Source organism: Lithobates pipiens, unplaced genomic scaffold (assembly GCF_037356315.1).
Source record: "Lithobates pipiens isolate NorthernLeopardFrog02 unplaced genomic scaffold, aLitPip1_a1.2 Scaffold_18, whole genome shotgun sequence".
Lineage (NCBI taxonomy): Eukaryota > Metazoa > Chordata > Amphibia > Anura > Ranidae > Lithobates > Lithobates pipiens.
In genome coordinates this window covers 642237454-642255935 of record NW_027507758.1, presented here as the reverse complement: position 1 = coordinate 642255935, position 18482 = coordinate 642237454, and the positions used below count along the sequence as shown (strand labels likewise).

The following is an 18482-nucleotide window of genomic DNA, read 5'->3' as shown; positions in this document are numbered from 1 at the left end:
GATTATACGTTTCAACTGGGGCAGTAAGGGACATAGTCTTTCCAATACAGTTCTATTTAGATTCAGGAAAAAAGGGGGACTAGGACTACCTAATCTATGGTGGTATTATCAGGCTGCCCAACCCTGCCAATTCTCTGTCATTTATTCCAAAGATCCGAAAACCGACTGGGTAGACATAGAAAGACAGGCGACCCCCAACCATACCCTAGATTTCCTAATCTGGAGCCCACAGAAAGATCGACCCCCAATTCTTTCTCCCACACTCTCACATTCCATGACCCTATGTGATTCCCTACACAACCTGCACACCCTGACATTGGCCTGGTGCACTCTGGTGCATATTTTCCATAACCCCCTGTTCCCCCCGGGACTCAATATCAAGGCCTTTAGGTGGTGGCTAGAAAAGGCCCTATACAGAATAGGGCAATATTTCAATGGGAACAGCCCTATCACACTTAGCTATTGCATTTCTAAACTCGATATGCCACCTTCGGAAACATTCCGATATAACCAACTGTTACATTTCTTGCACCAAGTGTGGAAGAGTTCTGAGAATCTGCTCTTTGTAACTCAGTATGAGCTTTGGTGTTCCTCAGCCATGAGTGTGAATCTCCCTAATCTATTCAGCATTAGCCGAACCCTTGGAGAAAGCGACCTACATGCTAAAATGGGAGTGAGATCTCCAGTTTGAGTGGGACCTGGACAAATGGCACACAGATTTTGGCCGCTCCTACAGGGGAATCCTTAATAGTTCCCTTGTGGAGGCAGACCTCAAAGTAATTTTCCACTGGTACCTGGTCCCCACCCGTCTCACCAAATTTTACCCTCAGTCCTCTCCACATTGCTTTAGAGCAGGGGTCTCAAACTGGTGGCCCTCCAGCTGTTGCAAAACTAGAAGTTCCATCATGCCTCTGCCTGTGGGAGTCATGCTTGTAACTGTCAGCCTTGCAATGCCTTATGGGACTTGTAGTTTTACAACAGCTGGAGGGCCACCAGTTTGAGACCCCTGCTTTAGAGGATGTGGCCACATAGGTTCTCTCCTGCACACAGGGCCTGATCGGTATATGTGCTTAAAGTTTCACTTGCAAACAATTCCCGTACAGGTTTGCATTGGGGGGTGCACAACGAGTGCCCAAAGCGACCTGGAAATAATGTACCTTCTACCTGGAAATAATGGGTGTCTAAAAATACAAACCAATTGTGAGTAAGAATGAAGTATAGTAATCTGAGAACAAATTCACTATATTTCCATCATGTATGGTCTAGTTCCCTAAGGAATGTCCGCTCCTTACTGACTCCCCGTGGGATGCTGGAGTATAGTGCTTCAACATCAAGTGTCACCAAAAGGGCTCCGATTGGCACCAACATTCCCTCAATACACCTCCTGTGTGTCCTTAATGTATATTGGAAGCCTAATGACATGTTCCATGAGGTGGTAATCTAATAATTCACTCCCTTTTTCGGTAAGAGACCCTATAACCGATATGATCGGTCTGCCTGGAGGGTTGGTCATTCTTTTGTGGATATTTGGGAGGGCATAGAAAGTTGCCTCTCTAGGGAATTTGGCATTTAAGAAACCATACGTATCCTGATCAATAAGTGGTCATTCCTTGGGACCCCGGAGCTGTAGGATACATGCCATGGGCCATATATACTGAGCCATGGATAGTTGAATGCTAGGCTAAGTACTATCCATGGCTCAGTATATAGAGGACATGAACTGAGAGATATCTATTGGCATCAAAGGTTCATGTCCAATATACACCTCTCCTGGCTCTGCAGTTTTCAGGGGCCCCAATGAGCTCCAGTCATCTTATGGTGACCGGGAACCCCCTGTGATGTCTTTGTGTTACCTGCCGGCCCCACCTCAGTGACAACTTCATACTTCTTCTTTACACATATATTCATATAGCTCCAGAAGAAGCCCGTCCAGAGCGAGAAACTGACCGAGCAAATTTTGAATGTTCCCTTTCAATATTGAAGCAGAATTGACCTATTCCAGCTTGGCTCTATCAACCCCTCCATACATGACTACTGTATAATCAATGATTAGGTCATTGTATATAGAATTTATATATATATATATATATATATATATATATATATATATATCACTAGATTTTAGGGGTTCATTTGTAAAGCCATAAGGAACTTTCTCGTCTATCTACCAGCCCAGTCCATGTAGGTTCAGGCTGAACTCTGGACTGTTTGGTTGGTCACTGAGAAATGTTTTTAAACCACATTCACTTTGTAAATGTTTTTTATTCTTGTCCTAGTCTTTCTCATTAATGATTTGTAATAAATAAATACTGTTTTTTTTTGTTTTTAAAAAGAGTACAATATGCCTTAAAAAATTTTTTTTTTCCCAATTCCTATATATGATCTTACAATTCCCCCCTCAAGGTAACTAGTAAATGGATCCTCTGATCTCCTACCAGATCATTTCTTTATTCATGGACCTTAGTCAGAGAGTGAGGAAACAACGAGAACTGTCTTCTATAGGAGTGACAGTGATGAGGGGATTATAGGACGAGTGTCCCCTCCCCCTCTATCACTCATTGCCATCTTCCCAACACAAGAAGTCCTGCACTTCATTATTTAGTCCATGATTTAGTCATGAATAACAGCGGGGCTGAGCCCCACCAGAGGTCAGAGAGTGAGGATGGGGGGAGAACAACCAAGATGAAGACTGGACTGATCCTGAAGACCCCCATCATTGGGTTATTGACTCCTCCCTCATTATCACTTTCTGTTTAAGGGTCCAAACTTGGAGGATGTTATCACATTATTATCACCATGTAAAAGTCTGTCCTCCAATCACATCATCCGATATAAAATGTCCAGCTGGTAGAAAATGGGTGTAACAAAAGAGAATACATATTATGTGTATATATAGCAGTGGGGGGAGGGGAGAGAGCAGAAGTCAGGACTATGTAATGTACAACATATTGTATAAGATACAACAGATAGGACTATATAGTATCAGAATGATGTAATGTACAACATAGAGTATATAGTGCAGGGGTCAGGAGTATGTAATGTAGAATATAAAGTATACAGTGTAAGGGTCAGGAGTATGTAATGTAGAATATAAAGTATACAGTGTAAGGGTCAGGACTCATAATATTGGTATTCAGTAATCAGTGGAAGATGAAATGATTACATGAGACAAGTTGCAGAGGTCCCACACCGCTGCCTCCCATCTCCTGAGACTGCACTCAGTGACTTGGGTCTGAGACTATACAGACATATCCCTCCACCCGGCACAGCCAGCAGACAACACAACAAGTAATCCTGGGGGGATTGTTCTGTCAGAGATCTTGTCATACCCGGGTATGGGGCAGAAGACCCAAATCACATACCCCGGGTGCCTAGATCTAGTAACATCTATGGGGAAAATGAACATTTTGCTGCCAGCTGATCCCCAGAATCTCCATAAATCCAGTCTAGATACATAAATTGTGTCGGCAGCACAGAGAAGGAAGATTATCGGGGAGAAATCCAGGAATACAGGACGGGGAACACAGCTCAGGAAAGTGACCAGGGGATTACAGGCTGATATCACCCAGCCCCCGCCCTACTCTGGACCAATCAGTGAGCAGTATGGGTGGAGGAATGTATTTAGTGTTAATGACCAACCTGTGCTGATCTCTGTAGGAGTGTCCTCCTCTATAAATGTCCCCGTTATTCCATCCTCCTCCATAGACTGCTGATCATCCCTCACATACCTCTCTTCTTCTTCTGATTTCACCTCAAATTCTATATCCATTGGATCTCCACTCTAAACCAAGAAAATGAGAGAGAATATCATCTGTAAGATAGAAGATTTATTATTGTGACATCACATAGAAAATCCACACATTGGGGCTGATTTACTAAGATGAATGCGCTGCGCCGGTTCATACCGCCATTTGTGCGCCAGATAAATGATCAACTGAGCGTATGAAGCGGCGCACACATAAGCACAACACATAATATGCCGGTGCAATTCATAATATCGCGCGCCGTATCATTAACAGTCCATTCACACAGGGGCAACACAACTTCCAGAGCGACTTTGGGAGGCAACTTGGACACAACTTGAGTGAATCACAGTGCGATTTGGGGCGACTTACAACACAACATTAAGTCGCCCCCAGGCCAGGCGACTTTAATAAAAAATAAAAACAGCACGGGTTCCCCTCCAAGAGCATACCAGGAGCTTCAGGTCTGGCATGGATATTAAGGGGAACCTCACACACAAAAAACAAAAGGGTGTGGGGGTCCCCCTCAAAATCCATACCAGACCCTTATCCGAGCACGCAACCTGGCAGGCCACAGGAAAAGAGGGGGGATGAGAGAGCTCCCCCCCTCCTGAACCATACCAGGCCACATGCCCTCAACATTGGGAGGATACTTTGGGGTCCTCCCCAAAACACCTTGTCCCCATGTTGATGAGGACAAGGACCTCATCCCCACAACCCTTGCTTATCGGAATCTGGAAGCCCCTTTAACAAGGAGACCCCCAGATCCCGGCCTCACCCCGTGTGAAATGGTAAGGGTACTCTACCATTTCACCAAAAAAGTGACAAAAGTGTTATAAATGACAAGAGACAGTTTTTGACAATTCCTTTATTAAAGTCTTCTTTCAGAAGAGGGAGGTGGAGTCACCGGATGGCCCCGCCCTCCTTTATATAAGACCTGTCAGTAGAAGAGAAGCATCACACAGCGGGAGCCTCCCATTGCACGGAGCGGCCTGAGAACGAAGAGAGACGCTGTGGAGGAAGATGCCGGACGAGAGCACCAGAGCAAGAAGAAGAGGATCGGAGGAAGAAACCGAAGGATGAAGAAATGAAGAAGGAAAACCAGAAGAAAGAAGATGAAAGAAGACTTTAATAAAGGAATTGTCAAAAACTGTCTCTTGTCATTTTTTTACACTTTTGTCACTTTTTTGGTGAAATGGTAGGGGTACCATTTCAAACAGGGGGGAAGCCGGGATCTGGGGGTCCCCTTGGGGCTTCCAGATTCCGATAAGCCCCCCGCTCACAGACTCCCACAACCACCGGCCAGGGTTGTGGGGATGAGGCCCTTGTCCTCATCAACATGGGGACAAGGTGATTTGGGGGGACCCCAAAGCATCCTCCCAATGTTGAGGGCATGTGGCCTGGTACGGTTCAGGAGGGGGGTGCTCTCTCGCCCCCCTCTTTTCCTGCGGCCTGCCAGGTTGCGTGCTCAGATAAGGATCTGGTATGGATTTTGAGGGGGACCCCCACGCCATTTTTTTGGGGCACGGGGTTCCCCTTAATATCCATACCAGACCTGAAGGGCCTGGTATGGAATTTCAGGGGACCCCCACGCATTTTTTTTTCTTATTTCTTTTTCTTAATCCTAACATGAGTTGTGTGCAAATAGCCTAAAAAAAACCCATAGAAGTGAACCAGCGCAAAAAATAAAAAAAAAGTCAAGTTGAGAGGTGAGCCTGTTCAACTTATTCAAATAAACCTACATGTCTTGACATTTACTAAGATTTTGCCGGCGCAGTGAACCAGAGCACTTGAAGGGGTGCAAATACCGCTTGCGCATGCGCAGTGTATACATTGACCTAGCGCAGTTCCAAGTGTATTTGCAGGCGCAGCAAGCTTGTTCAGAGGAAGTTACTTTTCCGTTCTATTTTGGGCATATTTGTTACTTGGACAGTCATATCTATACTTCCTCACATAACCCCATAATATTCACACTTCCAGCTTCTTTTAATTCTGAGTTGAAGATGCCGTGCGCCAGGTCTATAGCGGCGCACCAATCGCGGCTGCCGTGTGCTGGCATGCTCATAATAAATGGGGAATTGCGCTGTGTTACAGGTGAAAATGCTTTGTGAATACGAAAACGGCCGTTGCGCGTCGGCGTGCACCACAACTCATGGAGCAAATGCTTTGTAAATCAGCCCCATTGTCTCTATAAGTGTGTTTGATAACCTCCATCCCACCAACCTTGTAACAGTGGGGGATGGTGTGATCTTCCTGTGTGGAATCCCGGGAATACAGAGGACGGGGACATCTCTCTGGTGGGTTCCCATTACTGGATCCATCTGTAGGAAACACACACACTGACTGAATACATTGTTTCTATGTGTTTATCAGATGATGGGGGATCTAGGTGGAGCCTCCGTACTGCTCTCTCCTTTACAATAAAGTCTCCTCTTACCCGGTGATGTGAGGGGAGGCTGATTGTCCATCATGACGTCCTTGTAGAGATCCTTGTGTCCTTCTAAATACTCCCACTCCTCCATGGAGAAATAGACAGTGACATCCTGACACCTTATAGGAACCTGACACACACAATGATACAGTCACCATCCAGACACATCCCTTGTCTGTTACTGGATAATGTCCCAGAATTCCCAGAATCCTCCTCACCTCTCCTCCATCATCTCTCTGGTGACTTCTAGAATCTTCTTTGTATTTCTCTATTCTATCAGGGAGGGAGGTGGAGGCAATGTGATGGTCATATGATCTCCAGACTTCACAGGAGGAAAACTCTAGATCTGAACACAAATAGTAAAATCAAATGATATTCCCAGAATCCTCCTCACCTCTCCATTCAGGTCTCCATTTTATTAAAGCCCCACTTCAGACTGAGGTATGATTTACCCACACAGGACCCCCACACTATGCAGGATAAATCCTTGTTGCAGGCATTCTGACATCATTATATACAATGCAGGACCAACAGTCCCACTTTACTAGTGAGGATGCCAAGACTCCGCCCACATCCTAATGCCCTGTATACACAATCAGAAATTCTGCCAGCCAAAGGCGGATGTGAGCTTTTGGTCAAAAATTCTGACCGTGTGTACGCTCCATCAGACTTTTGCTGGCAGAATTCCAGCCAGCAAAAGATTGAGAGCAGGGTCTCTATTTTTTCAGTCGGAAAAAGTTCCTATCTGAAAACGCATTCGTCTGTATGCAATTCGGATGCGCAAAAATCACACATGCTCGGAAACAATTTGATGCATGCTCAGAAGCATTGAACTTTCTCGGCTCGTCGTAGTGTTGTACATCACCGCGTTCTTGATGGTCGAAAGTTCAGAGAACTTTTGTGTGACCGTGTATGTATGCAAGGCAAGCTTAAAGAGGAAGTAAACCCTGATGAGTTTAATTCTTCTTTGTCTCCCTGCAAAGGTAAAGCATAATGAGCTACTATGCATCGCATCACATCACCTCACATATCATCGCATCACCTCACATATCATCGCATCACATCACATATCATCGCATCGCTTTGCATAGTAGCCCATTATGTGTCACTTACCTGACACAGGAGCCAGCCATGTCACCGATGTCCCCTGTAGCACGGAGCATCCTTCTTCCGGGTATCGCTGCTCCAGCCACTCACAGCGCCAGAGCAGCGATGACATCACTCCCAAGCATGCGCACGGGAGCCGCCACTAACGGCATATCGCCGTTAGCAGTGGCATTCCCAGTGCGCCACTGTCTATGGCACATGCGCCGTAGACAATGGTGACTGTATTTTTGTAAATATCTCCTCAACCGTGTAGGTTTAGGAGATATTTCTTGGACCTACAGGTAAGCCTTAATCTAGGCTCACCTGTAGGCCAAAGTGGTTTGTAAGGGTTTAAAACCACTTTAAGCAGAATTCCATCAGAAAAACCATCCAAGTTTTTTCTGATGGAATTTCTGATCGTGTGTATGGGGAATAAGAGCATCAGAGAAAAAAAAATAACTGGATTGAGGGACATTGGGAGGAGGAGCTGTGAGGTCAGTGTGATGTCATAGGACATATAGACTCTGGATGGAGGGACATTGGGAGGTGGAGGAGCTGTGAGGTCAGTGTGATGTCATAGGACATATAGACTCTGGATGGAGGGACATTGGGAAGAGGAGCTGTGAGGTCAGTGTGATGTCATAGGACATATAGACTCTGGATGGAGGGACATTGGGAGGAGGAGCTGTGAGGTCAGTGTGATGTCATAGGACCTATAGACTCTGGATGGAGGGACATTGGGAGGTGGAGGAGCTGTGAGGTCAGTGTGATGTCATAGGACATATAGACTCTGGATGGAGGGACATTGGGAGGAGGAGTTGTGAGGTCAGTGTGATGTCATAGGACATATAGACTCTGGATGGAGGGACATTGGGAGGAGGAGCTGTGAGGTCAGTGTGATGTCATAGGACATATAGACTCTGGATGGAGGGACATTGGGAGGAGGAGCTGTGAGGTCAGTGTGATGTCATAGGACCTATAGACTCTGGATGGAGGGACATTGGGAGGTGGAGGAGCTGTGAGGTCAGTGTGATGTCATAGGACATATAGACTCTGGATGGAGGGACATTGGGAGGAGGAGTTGTGAGGTCAGTGTGATGTCATAGGACATATAGACTCTGGATGGAGGGACATTGGGAGGAGGAGCTGTGAGGTCAGTGTGATGTCATAGGACATATAGACTCTGGATGGAGGGACATTGGGAGGAGGAGCTGTGAGGTCAGTGTGATGTCATAGGACATATAGACTCTGGATGGAGGGACATTGGGAGGAGGAGTTGTGAGGTCAGTGTGATGTCATAGGACATATAGACTCTGGATGGAGGGACATTGGGAGGAGGAGCTGTGAGGTCAGTGTGATGTCATAGGACATATAGACTCTGGGTGGAGGGACATTGGGAGGAGGAGCTGTGAGGTCAGTGTAGAAGAATAGTATGATATGTAGAAAACCGGCAACAACAGTAAACAATACATTGTATAATAAATATATGACCGCTACCAAGATAATATACTGCAGGATAAGAACTTAAACTGATTGTAAAGCTTTGTTTATTTAAAAAAAATGTATGTATGACTCGGCCCCGCCCCCCAGACGCCCACGACATTGGATTTGATTGACAGCAGCGGGAGCCAATGGCTGCGTTGGTATCAGTCTATCCAATCAATAACCGAGAACACCAGGAAGAGATGTACAGGGCGTCTCCGCAGAGGGAACGAACGGGCTCAGGTGAGTAAAACGGGGGTGGGGGGTGGGGGGGGCAGTCAGAAGTTTTTTCACCTTAATGCATAGGATGTGAAACACGAGGGTTTACAACCTCTTTTGAGAAGTCCGCTGCTATTAGTCTATCCAATCAAGAGTCGAGAACACCGGGCAGAGAGACAGTGCGAGGGGCAAGTTCCAGGGCTCAGGTCACTGTCATAGGATGCATTAAGGTGAAAGAACACGAGGAATTACAACCCCTTTAACAGCCATTCTAGAGGACACGGAGCACCTCAGAAACAGTATAGAAGGAAAATCTCTATATATAAAATTGGTTAAACCATCCAATTAAGATGAGATGCATCCAATGATTCCTACGCGTTTTTATGGATTTAAAGAGGAGTTCCACCCAAAAATGGAAATTCTGGTATAAGTGCAGGTGACCCTCTGACATGCCATATTTGGTATGTCATTCTTTGGGGGGGGGGGGGGGGGGTGGAGCGGGTACCCAGTTTTTACAGACGACCAGCTCCCACATCCTCCAGAGATGCCGTGGTGCCAGAAGGAAGATCACCAATCCCCCCTCCCTCCCTGCAATCTTCTGGGACACATCATAGGTCACAGAAGATTGCCCCGCCCATTCACAGCATGCAGTGTGAATCCAGCCAGGCGCCCACAGGTAGAACGCCGGCGGTGCAGAGAGGAGGGGGAGAGGAGCGAGGCTTCATACGCCGGCATTACTGGACCGCGGGACAGGCGAGTGTCTGATTATTAAAAGTCAGTTGTTATTACAGACCTCGTAGGACAAGTGTCTCTCTTCTGCCTCCTCCCCCGCTCTTCCTCCCGGCCTGTGTATGTGAACATCAGAGCTGAGGAGGATCCTGCAGGCTGAAGTCGAAGAGAGATGTGATTTTGGGGGGGGGACAATAGGGCACCCTGTCTGTCAGTGTCACTACCTCCACTACCTCTGTTACTCTACTGGAGGAAGACCTGTGGGAAAGGGGAAATTGCTGAGCTTCTCAGATTTCTCTGCAAATGACTTTATATTTTCCTTCCCATTATACTCTATGGACATCACCTTCTATCATTCACCTTTGTAATTCAATGGTGGATTTAGGTTTTGTGCTGCCCTAGGCCTGACTAAACTCACCACACCCCCTAATTTAAACATGACCCACCCCTTCCTGTCACGGCCACACCCCTTCCTTTTTAAAACCTGCCCTGTCATCTTCATGGGAGGAGGACAGAGAGGGAAGCGGCGTGGGGAGGAGGACAGAGAGGGACGCGGCGCGGGGAGGAGGACAGAGAGGGACGCGGACGCACACGGCGCGGGGAGGAGGACAGAGAGGGACGCGGACGCACGCGGCGCGGGGAGGAGGACAGAGAGGGACGCGCTGGGGAGGAGGACGCCGCGGGGAGGAGGACAGAGAGGGACGCGGCACGGGGAGGACAGAGAGGGACGCGGCGCGGGGAGGACAGAGAGGGACGCGGCGCGGGGAGGACAGAATGGGACGCGGCGCGGGGAGGACAGAGAGGGACGCGGGGAGGAGGACAGAGAGGGACGCCGTGGGGAGGAGGACAGAGAGGGACGCGGTGGGGAGGAGGATGTCGTGGGGGGAAGGAGGACAGAGAGGGACGCGGCGCTGGGAGGACAGCGAGGGACGCGGCGCGGGGAGGAGGACAGAGAGGGACGCGGTGGGGAGGAGGACAGAGAGGGACGCGGCGGGGAGGAGGACGCCGTGGGGAGGAGGACAGAGAGGGACGGCGCGGGGAGGAGGACAGAGAGGGACGCCGTGGGGAGGAGTACATGGGTCCCTTTTTTTCTTCAGAGCTCCTAATGGTGGGGATGGATTTTGTTGAGTGCTGGTGCCAAGTTTCCACCCCCCAGGATCACTGCAGGTGTGGAGAAAAGCTGTGTAAGAGGATATGGAGGAGAGATGAGGAGGAGATCCAGGAATCAGGATAAAGGTCAGGACAAGCAACAGACGAGCGCATCCAAGAGATGAAGCCGGGGTCACTACACAGAAAATCAATCCAAGGAAACAACAGGCAGGACGAGGAATAGCAAGAAGGAGCTCAGAGACAAATGAGAATATTGCTCAGCCAATGGGAGATGATCTCAGCATGACTTACATAATGAAGGAGATGAGGGGGAGGGGAGGAAGTCACTTATGGTGACCATAGAGACATGGAAATTCAGCTGGTTCAGCAGGGATCGGTCACATTTCCATCCATATGCGGTCACTGCCGGATAAAAGTCACTCCATCAGCGGCTGCAGCCAATAGCTTCATCACTGATCTGTGTATTCTGAGAGCGGAGGAGCGCCCCCCATTGTCAGAATACAATAGTGCAGCGGGGAGGATTCCCCCATCCCCCTCCAGTGTGTGGATGGGGGAATCACTTCAGTTTTTTCCTCTCATCCCGCTGGATGAACGATGAAACTGAACCATGTATGGCCAGCTTTGGAAGGAAGATATATTCATCATCAACTGATCCCCCTGAAGGGGTTAATCTACATATTACCTCCTCTGCCGCCAGATCCAGCAACGTCTCCTCACTACATCCTTCCAAATGGTAGCAGCTCCTTCCTATCGTGCAGATTGCTCTGTGATGTCACAGGAAACATGTGACCAGGAAGAAGGAAATAAAGGGCGGGAAAGTGAGGTGAATAGGAGGCTGCAAACAGATCACATGTTATTATCCTGAAGAGATCTCCCTCCATCTGTCCATCTTCTTTCATATTATATCCTCTCTATATATATGTCTGTATACTTCTCTGTATATATGTCTGTATACCTCTCTCTGTATATATGTCTGTATACCTCTCTCTGTATATATGTCTGTATACCTCTCTCTGTATATATGTCTGTATACCTCTCTCTGTATATATGTCTGTATACCTCTCTCTGTCAGGGCTGGACTGGGACAAAGATTTGGCCCTGGACTTCATCCAGACCGGCCCACAGTATATAAACTATATGCAATTGCGCAAAAAAAAACATAGGTAAAAACATTCCAGTCACTGTACTATGGGTGAGCAGGGACTTGGGTATCTATGGTTTCACTGAAAGAACAAAAAAGTCCCTGCATTGGTGGTTTCACTGGAAGGACAAATGTCCTTCTGTCCGTGTTGTCACTGGAAGAAAAAAAAAATGTTCCTGCATTCATCATATATGACACCAGTAAATTTAAGGAGGTGGAGTGGTAGAAAGCTGGAAATGGGGATGGAGATGACGGGAGTGGAGTGTGGGAAGCTGACAGGGGCGATGACGATGACAAGGGGGATGAAGATGACGTGGGGGATGAAGCTGACATGGGGGATGAAGCTGACATGGGGGATGAAGATGATGGGGCAGAGTGGTAGGAAGCTGACAAGGGGGGTGAAGGTGACAGGAGGATGAAGATGATGGGGCGGAGTGGTAGGAAGCTGACATGGGGGATGAAGATGACATGGGGGATGAAGATGACATGGGGGATGAAGATGATGGGGAGGCGGAGTGGTAGGAGGCTGACATGGGGATGAAGCTGACATGGAGATGAAGATGACTGGGGGATGAAGATGACTGGGGGATGAAGATGACAGAGGGGATGAAGATGACATGGGGGGATGAAGATGACATGGGGGGATGAAGATGACTGGGGATGAAGATGACATGGGGGATGAAGATGACATGGGGGGATGAAGATGACATGGGGATGAAGATGACATGGGGATGAAGATGACAAAGGGGATGAAGATGACATGGGGGGATGAAGATGACTGGGGGATGAAGATGACTGGGGGATGAAGATGACATGGGGGGATGAAGATGACATGGGGATGAAGATGACATGGGGATGAAGATGACATGGGGATGAAGATGACTGGGGGATGAAGATGACTGGGGGATGAAGATGACTGGGGGATGAAGATGACATGGGGATGAAGATGACATGGGGGATGAAGATGACTGGGGGATGAAGATGACATGGTGGGATGAAGAGGACATGGGGGGATGAAGATGAATCGGGGGGATGAAGATGACTGGGGGATAAAGATGACATGGGGATGAAGATGACAGAGGGGATGAAGATGACATGGGGGGATGAAGATGACATGGGGGGATGAAGATGACATGGGAGATGAAGATGATGGGGGGATGGAGTGGTAGGAGGCTGACATGGGGATGAAGATGACATGGGGGGATGAAGATGACATGGGGGATGAAGATGACTGGGGGATGAAGAGGACATGGGGTGAAGATGAAGACAAAATCTGTGTAGAATAGCTATTAGCCTGTTGAGGTTGAAATATGGGATCACCCACCCTATAATTTGGGCAGAACAGTAAAGGATGTGCCCTCACTTCTCCAGAGCCCTGTGCTTTGCCTCTTTCGGGCTCTTCAGCAATCGCACACCGCGTGGGGCAGTCCAAACAGCCAGGGACTGCGGGGGCTCCTCTGATCTGTCGTGGGTGGGACTGGACTGAGCCTGGAGGAGGGGATGACGTCACGTTGAGGCGAGCGGAGCGCCGTGCCTGTGCTTCAGCACCTCATTGGCTGACATGGCACACAGTGCCAGCGAGGTTGCAGTGATTGGCGGGCGGCGGCAACTCACCACCAATCTGAATAGTGCATAAAGACAGCGCTGCCCGGACAGGCCGTGGAGCCCGCACACCGAACATTGAGGCTGAGCACATTATGCTTAGGCTCACGGCACGGCGCACACAGTGAGTGACATTCCAGGCCGTCAGAGTCACTCCGCACTATTTCAGCAGAGCTGCGCCGGCCCCGCAGCCTGGCAAACTGATCCGGGCTGGCCTGCACCCTCCCAGCTAGGCAGCAGTGCTCCCTAGGTGACAGGCTGTCACTGGAGCCGGCCCACTGAGCCATCGGCCCACCGGGAAACTCCCGGTAGTCCCGATGGCCAGTCCATGCCTGCTCTCTGTATATATGTCTGTATACCCCTCTCTGTATATATATGTCTGTATAACCATCTCTGTATATATGTCTGTATAACCATCTCTGTATATATGTCTGTATACCTCTCTCTGTATATATGTCTGTATACACCCCTCTCTGTATATATGGCTGTATACCCCCCTCTCTGTATATATATATATATCTGTATACCTCTCTGTATATATGTCTGTATACCCCTCTCTGTATATATATGTCTGTATAACCATCTCTGTATATATGTCTGTATAACCATCTCTGTATATATGTCTGTATACCTCTCTCTGTATATATGTCTGTATACACCCCTCTCTGTATATATGGCTGTATACCCCCCTCTCTGTATATATATATATATCTGTATACCTCTCTGTATATATGTCTGTATACCTCTCTCTGTATATATGTCTGTATAACCATCTCTGTATATATGTCTGTATAACCATCTCTGTATATATGTCTGTATAACCATCTCTGTATATATGTCTGTATACACCCCTCTCTGTATATATGGCTGTATACCCCTCTCTGTATATATATATCTGTATACCTCTCTGTATATATGGCTGTATACCTCTCTCTGTATATATGGCTGTATACCCCTCTCTGTATATATGGCTGTATACCCCTGTCTGTATATATGTCTGCATACCTCTCTGTATATATGGCTGTATACCCCTCTCTGTATATATGGCTGTATACCCCTCTCTGTATATATGTCTGCATACCCCTCTCTGTATATATGTCTGTATACCTCTCTGTATATATGTCTGTATACCTCTCTGTATATATGTCTGTATACCCCTCTCTGTATATATGTCTGTATACCCCTCTCTGTATATATGTCTGTATACCGCTCTGTATATATGTCTGTATACCGCTCTGTATATATGTCTGTATACCGCTCTGTATATATGTCTGTATACCGCTCTGCAGGCCCGGGCATTTTAGACTGAGCAGCCCGTACGGGGGGGGGGGGGGCATGGCCTCTGGACCCCTTTACATTACATGGCGCCCTGCACCTATGGACCCCTTTACATTACACAGCACAGCCTAGAGGCGATTCAGTTCGCATTGTGCGCTATACAAGTATTTCATTCATTCATTCACCCTGAACCTCCAATTCTGGACCCCCTGCATGTTACACAGACCCCCCTACAGTGCAGATGCCCTCTCTACAGTGCGGACCCCCTCCCTACAATACAGAACCCCCCCTACATTACAGACCCCCCCTACATTACAGACCCCCCCTCATTACAGACCCCCCTACAATACAGACCCCCCCTTTACAATACAGAACCCCCCTTACAATACAGAACCCCCCTTACACTACAGAACCCCCCTACACTACAGAACCCCCCTACATTACAGAACCCCCTACACTACAGAACTCCGCTACATTACAGAACGCCCCCTAAAATACAGAACCCCCTACAATACAGAACCTCCATACATTTCAGACCCCCTAAACTACAGAACCCCCCTACAATACAGACCCCCCTACAATACAGACCCCAATACACTACAGACCCCCCCTACACTACAGACCCCCCCACACTACAGACCCCCCCACAATACAGACCCCAATACACTATAGAACCCCCCCTACACTACAGACCCCCCATAATACAGAACCCCCATAATACAGAATCCCCTACACTACAGACCCCCCTACACTACAGACCCCCCTACACTACAGAACCCCCCATAATACAGAACCCCCTACACTACAGAACCCCCTACACTACAGACCCCCCTACACTACAGAACCCCCCCCCCCTACATTACAGAACCCCCATAATACAGAACCCCCTATAATACAGACCCCCCCTACACTACAGACCCCCCTACACTACAGAACCCCCCATAATACAGAACCCCCTATAATACAGAACCCCCTACACTACAGACCCCCCTACATTACAGAGCCCCCCCTACATTACAGAGCCCCCCCTACATTACAGACCCCCCACATTACAGAACCCCCTATAATACAGAACCCCCTATAATACAGAACCCCCCTATAATACAGACCCCCCTACTCTACAGACGCCCCCTACTCTACAGACGCCCCCTACTCTACAGACGCCCCCTACTCTACAGACGCCCCCTACTCTACAGACGCCCCCTACATAACAGATCCCCCTACAGACCCATAATGTACCTGAGTCTCAGGTCCTGAGATCAGCACAGGACTGCATGTCGAGTCCCCTCGCCCTGTGTAGACATAAAGGAGGATGGGTAGGGGGAGGCGGCTTCACTCTGCTCGGCTGTGGGAGACAGCCGAACCGAGACTGATCAGAGCTGCTTCCACTGTGCCAGAGAGAAGGGGAATCGTTGCGGGTTCCGCCCCCCCATGTGCTTACGTGTGTCACTCGAGTGCGGCTCCGAGGCTAGCACTCACCCACCCCCCACTGCAAAGAGCAACTACAGCTCTCAAAGAGCCTGTCACTGGTGGCCCGCCCCCACTTATTACACCGCTGGCGGAACATCAACGGCCACCGGTCCTGCAGCATGACAGAACCCGCGGGCGACTCTGCATGTCCCAGACATGCGGCCCGGCGGCCCCCGGCCCACCGGGCAAATGCCCGGTCTGCCCTATGGCCAGTCCGGGCCTGCCGCTCTGTATATATGTGGCTGTATACCCCTCTCTGTATATGTGGCTGTATACCCCTCTCTGTATATATGGCTATATACCCCTCTGTATATATGGCTGTATACCCCTCTCTGTATATATGTCTGTATACCTCTCTCTGTATATATATATATATATATGTCTGTATACCTCTCTCTGTATATATGTCTGTATACCCCTCTCTGTATATATGTCTTTATACCTCTCCACCTCTCTCTCTGTATATCTCCCTGTATACCTCTCTCTGTATATATATGGCTGTATACCTGTTTGTATACCTCTCTCTGTATATGTCTGTATACCTCTCTCTGTATATGTCTGTATGCCTCTCTCTGTATATATATGTCTGTATACCTCTCTCTGTATATATATATGTCTGTATACCTCTCTCTCTGTATATATATGTCTGTATACCCCTCTCTGTATATCTGTCTGTATACCCCTCTCTGTATATATGGCTGTATACCCCCTCTCTCTGTATATATGGCTGTATACCCCCTCTCTCTGTATATCTGGCTGTATACCCCCTCTCTCTGTATATCTGGCTGTATACCCCCTCTCTCTGTATATCTGGCTGTATACCCCCTCTCTCTGTATATCTGGCTGTATACCCCCTCTCTCTGTATATCTGGCTGTATACCCCCTCTCTCTGTATATCTGGCTGTATACCCCTCTCTGTATACATGGCTGTATACCCCTCTCTCTGTATACATGGCTGTATACCCCTCTCTGTATACATGGCTGTATACCCCTCTCTGTATACATGGCTGTATACCCCTCTCTGTATACATGGCTGTATACCCCTCTCTGTATACATGGCTGTATACCCCTCTCTGTATACATGGCTGTATACCCCTCTCTGTATACATGGCTGTATACCCCTCTCTGTATACATGGCTGTATACCCCTCTCTGTATACATGGCTGTATACCCCTCTTTGTATACATGGCTGTATACCCCTCTCTGTATACATGGCTGTATACCCCTCTCTCTGTATATCTGTCTGTATTTCTCTCTCTCTCTCTCTCTCCCTCTCCCTCTCCCTCTCTCTCTACCTCTCTCTCTCTACCTCTCTACCTCTCTCTCTCTTTACCTCTCTCTCTCTACCCCTCTCTCTACCCCTCTCTCTACCCCTCTCTCTCTCTCTCTCTCTACCTCTCTCTCTCTACCTCTCTCTCTCTACCTCTCTCTCTCTACCTCTCTCTCTCTACCTCTCTCTCTCTCTACCTCTCTCTCTCTACCTCTCTCTCTCTCTACCTCTCTCTCTCTCTACCTCTCTCTCTCTACCTCTCTCTCTCTCTACCTCTCTCTCTCTCTACCTCTCTCTCTCTCTACCTCTCTCTCTCTCTACCTCTCTCTTTCTCTCTCTACCCCCCTCTCTCTCTCTCTCTACCCCCCTCTCTCTCTCTCTACCCCTCTCTCTCTCTCTCTCTACCTCTCTCTCTCCACCCCTCTCTCTCTCTCTCTCTCTCTCTCTCCCTCTCTCTCTCCCCCTGTATACCCCCCTCTCTCTCTCTCTCTCCCTGTATACCCCTCTCTCTGTATATCTGTCTGTATTTCCTTCTCTCTGTATAACGGGAAATTGTTATGAAATACTTGCTGTAATTTTCCTTTCCTGGCCCATCCTCACATCAGCACATAACAGGGTAACACCTCCTCCGGAGCCCCCCATGATCCCCTGTACCTAGCTGAATAAAAGACAGCCCCTCCCCCAACTAGGATGTTGGATAACGTTAGTCTGGGACAGACCACTAGGGGGAGTCCTGTGCTGACATGTGGGATGGGTCAGGAAAGGAAAATTACGGTAAGTATTTGATAACAATTTTCCATTTTCCTGGCCCATCCTCTGGTCAGCACATAACGGGATATACCAGAGATAATATAGGGTGGGAGAGAACACGTGAAAAGACACTGAAAATAAAAGAAAAGCTGCGAAAGCCAGAAGGAATTG

General features: G+C 48.2%; 2 protein-coding genes across 2 annotated transcripts in view; both read right to left on the bottom strand.

The window, feature by feature from the left end:
- LOC143986905 (uncharacterized) overlaps positions 1-18482 on the bottom strand; it is a 137504-nt gene that overhangs the window by 12057 nt on the left and 106965 nt on the right. Inside the window, exons 9-10 of the mRNA XM_077485313.1 lie at positions 6393-6539; positions 6181-6304 (exon numbers count right to left, since the gene is read on the bottom strand). Coding sequence (XP_077341439.1) covers positions 6181-6304; positions 6393-6539 — 271 coding nt within the window. The remainder of the gene's footprint in view (positions 1-6180; positions 6305-6392; positions 6540-18482) is intronic.
- LOC143989872 (gastrula zinc finger protein XlCGF66.1-like) overlaps positions 1-18482 on the bottom strand; it is a 153566-nt gene that overhangs the window by 120092 nt on the left and 14992 nt on the right. The gene's annotated exons all lie outside the window — the stretch shown is intronic.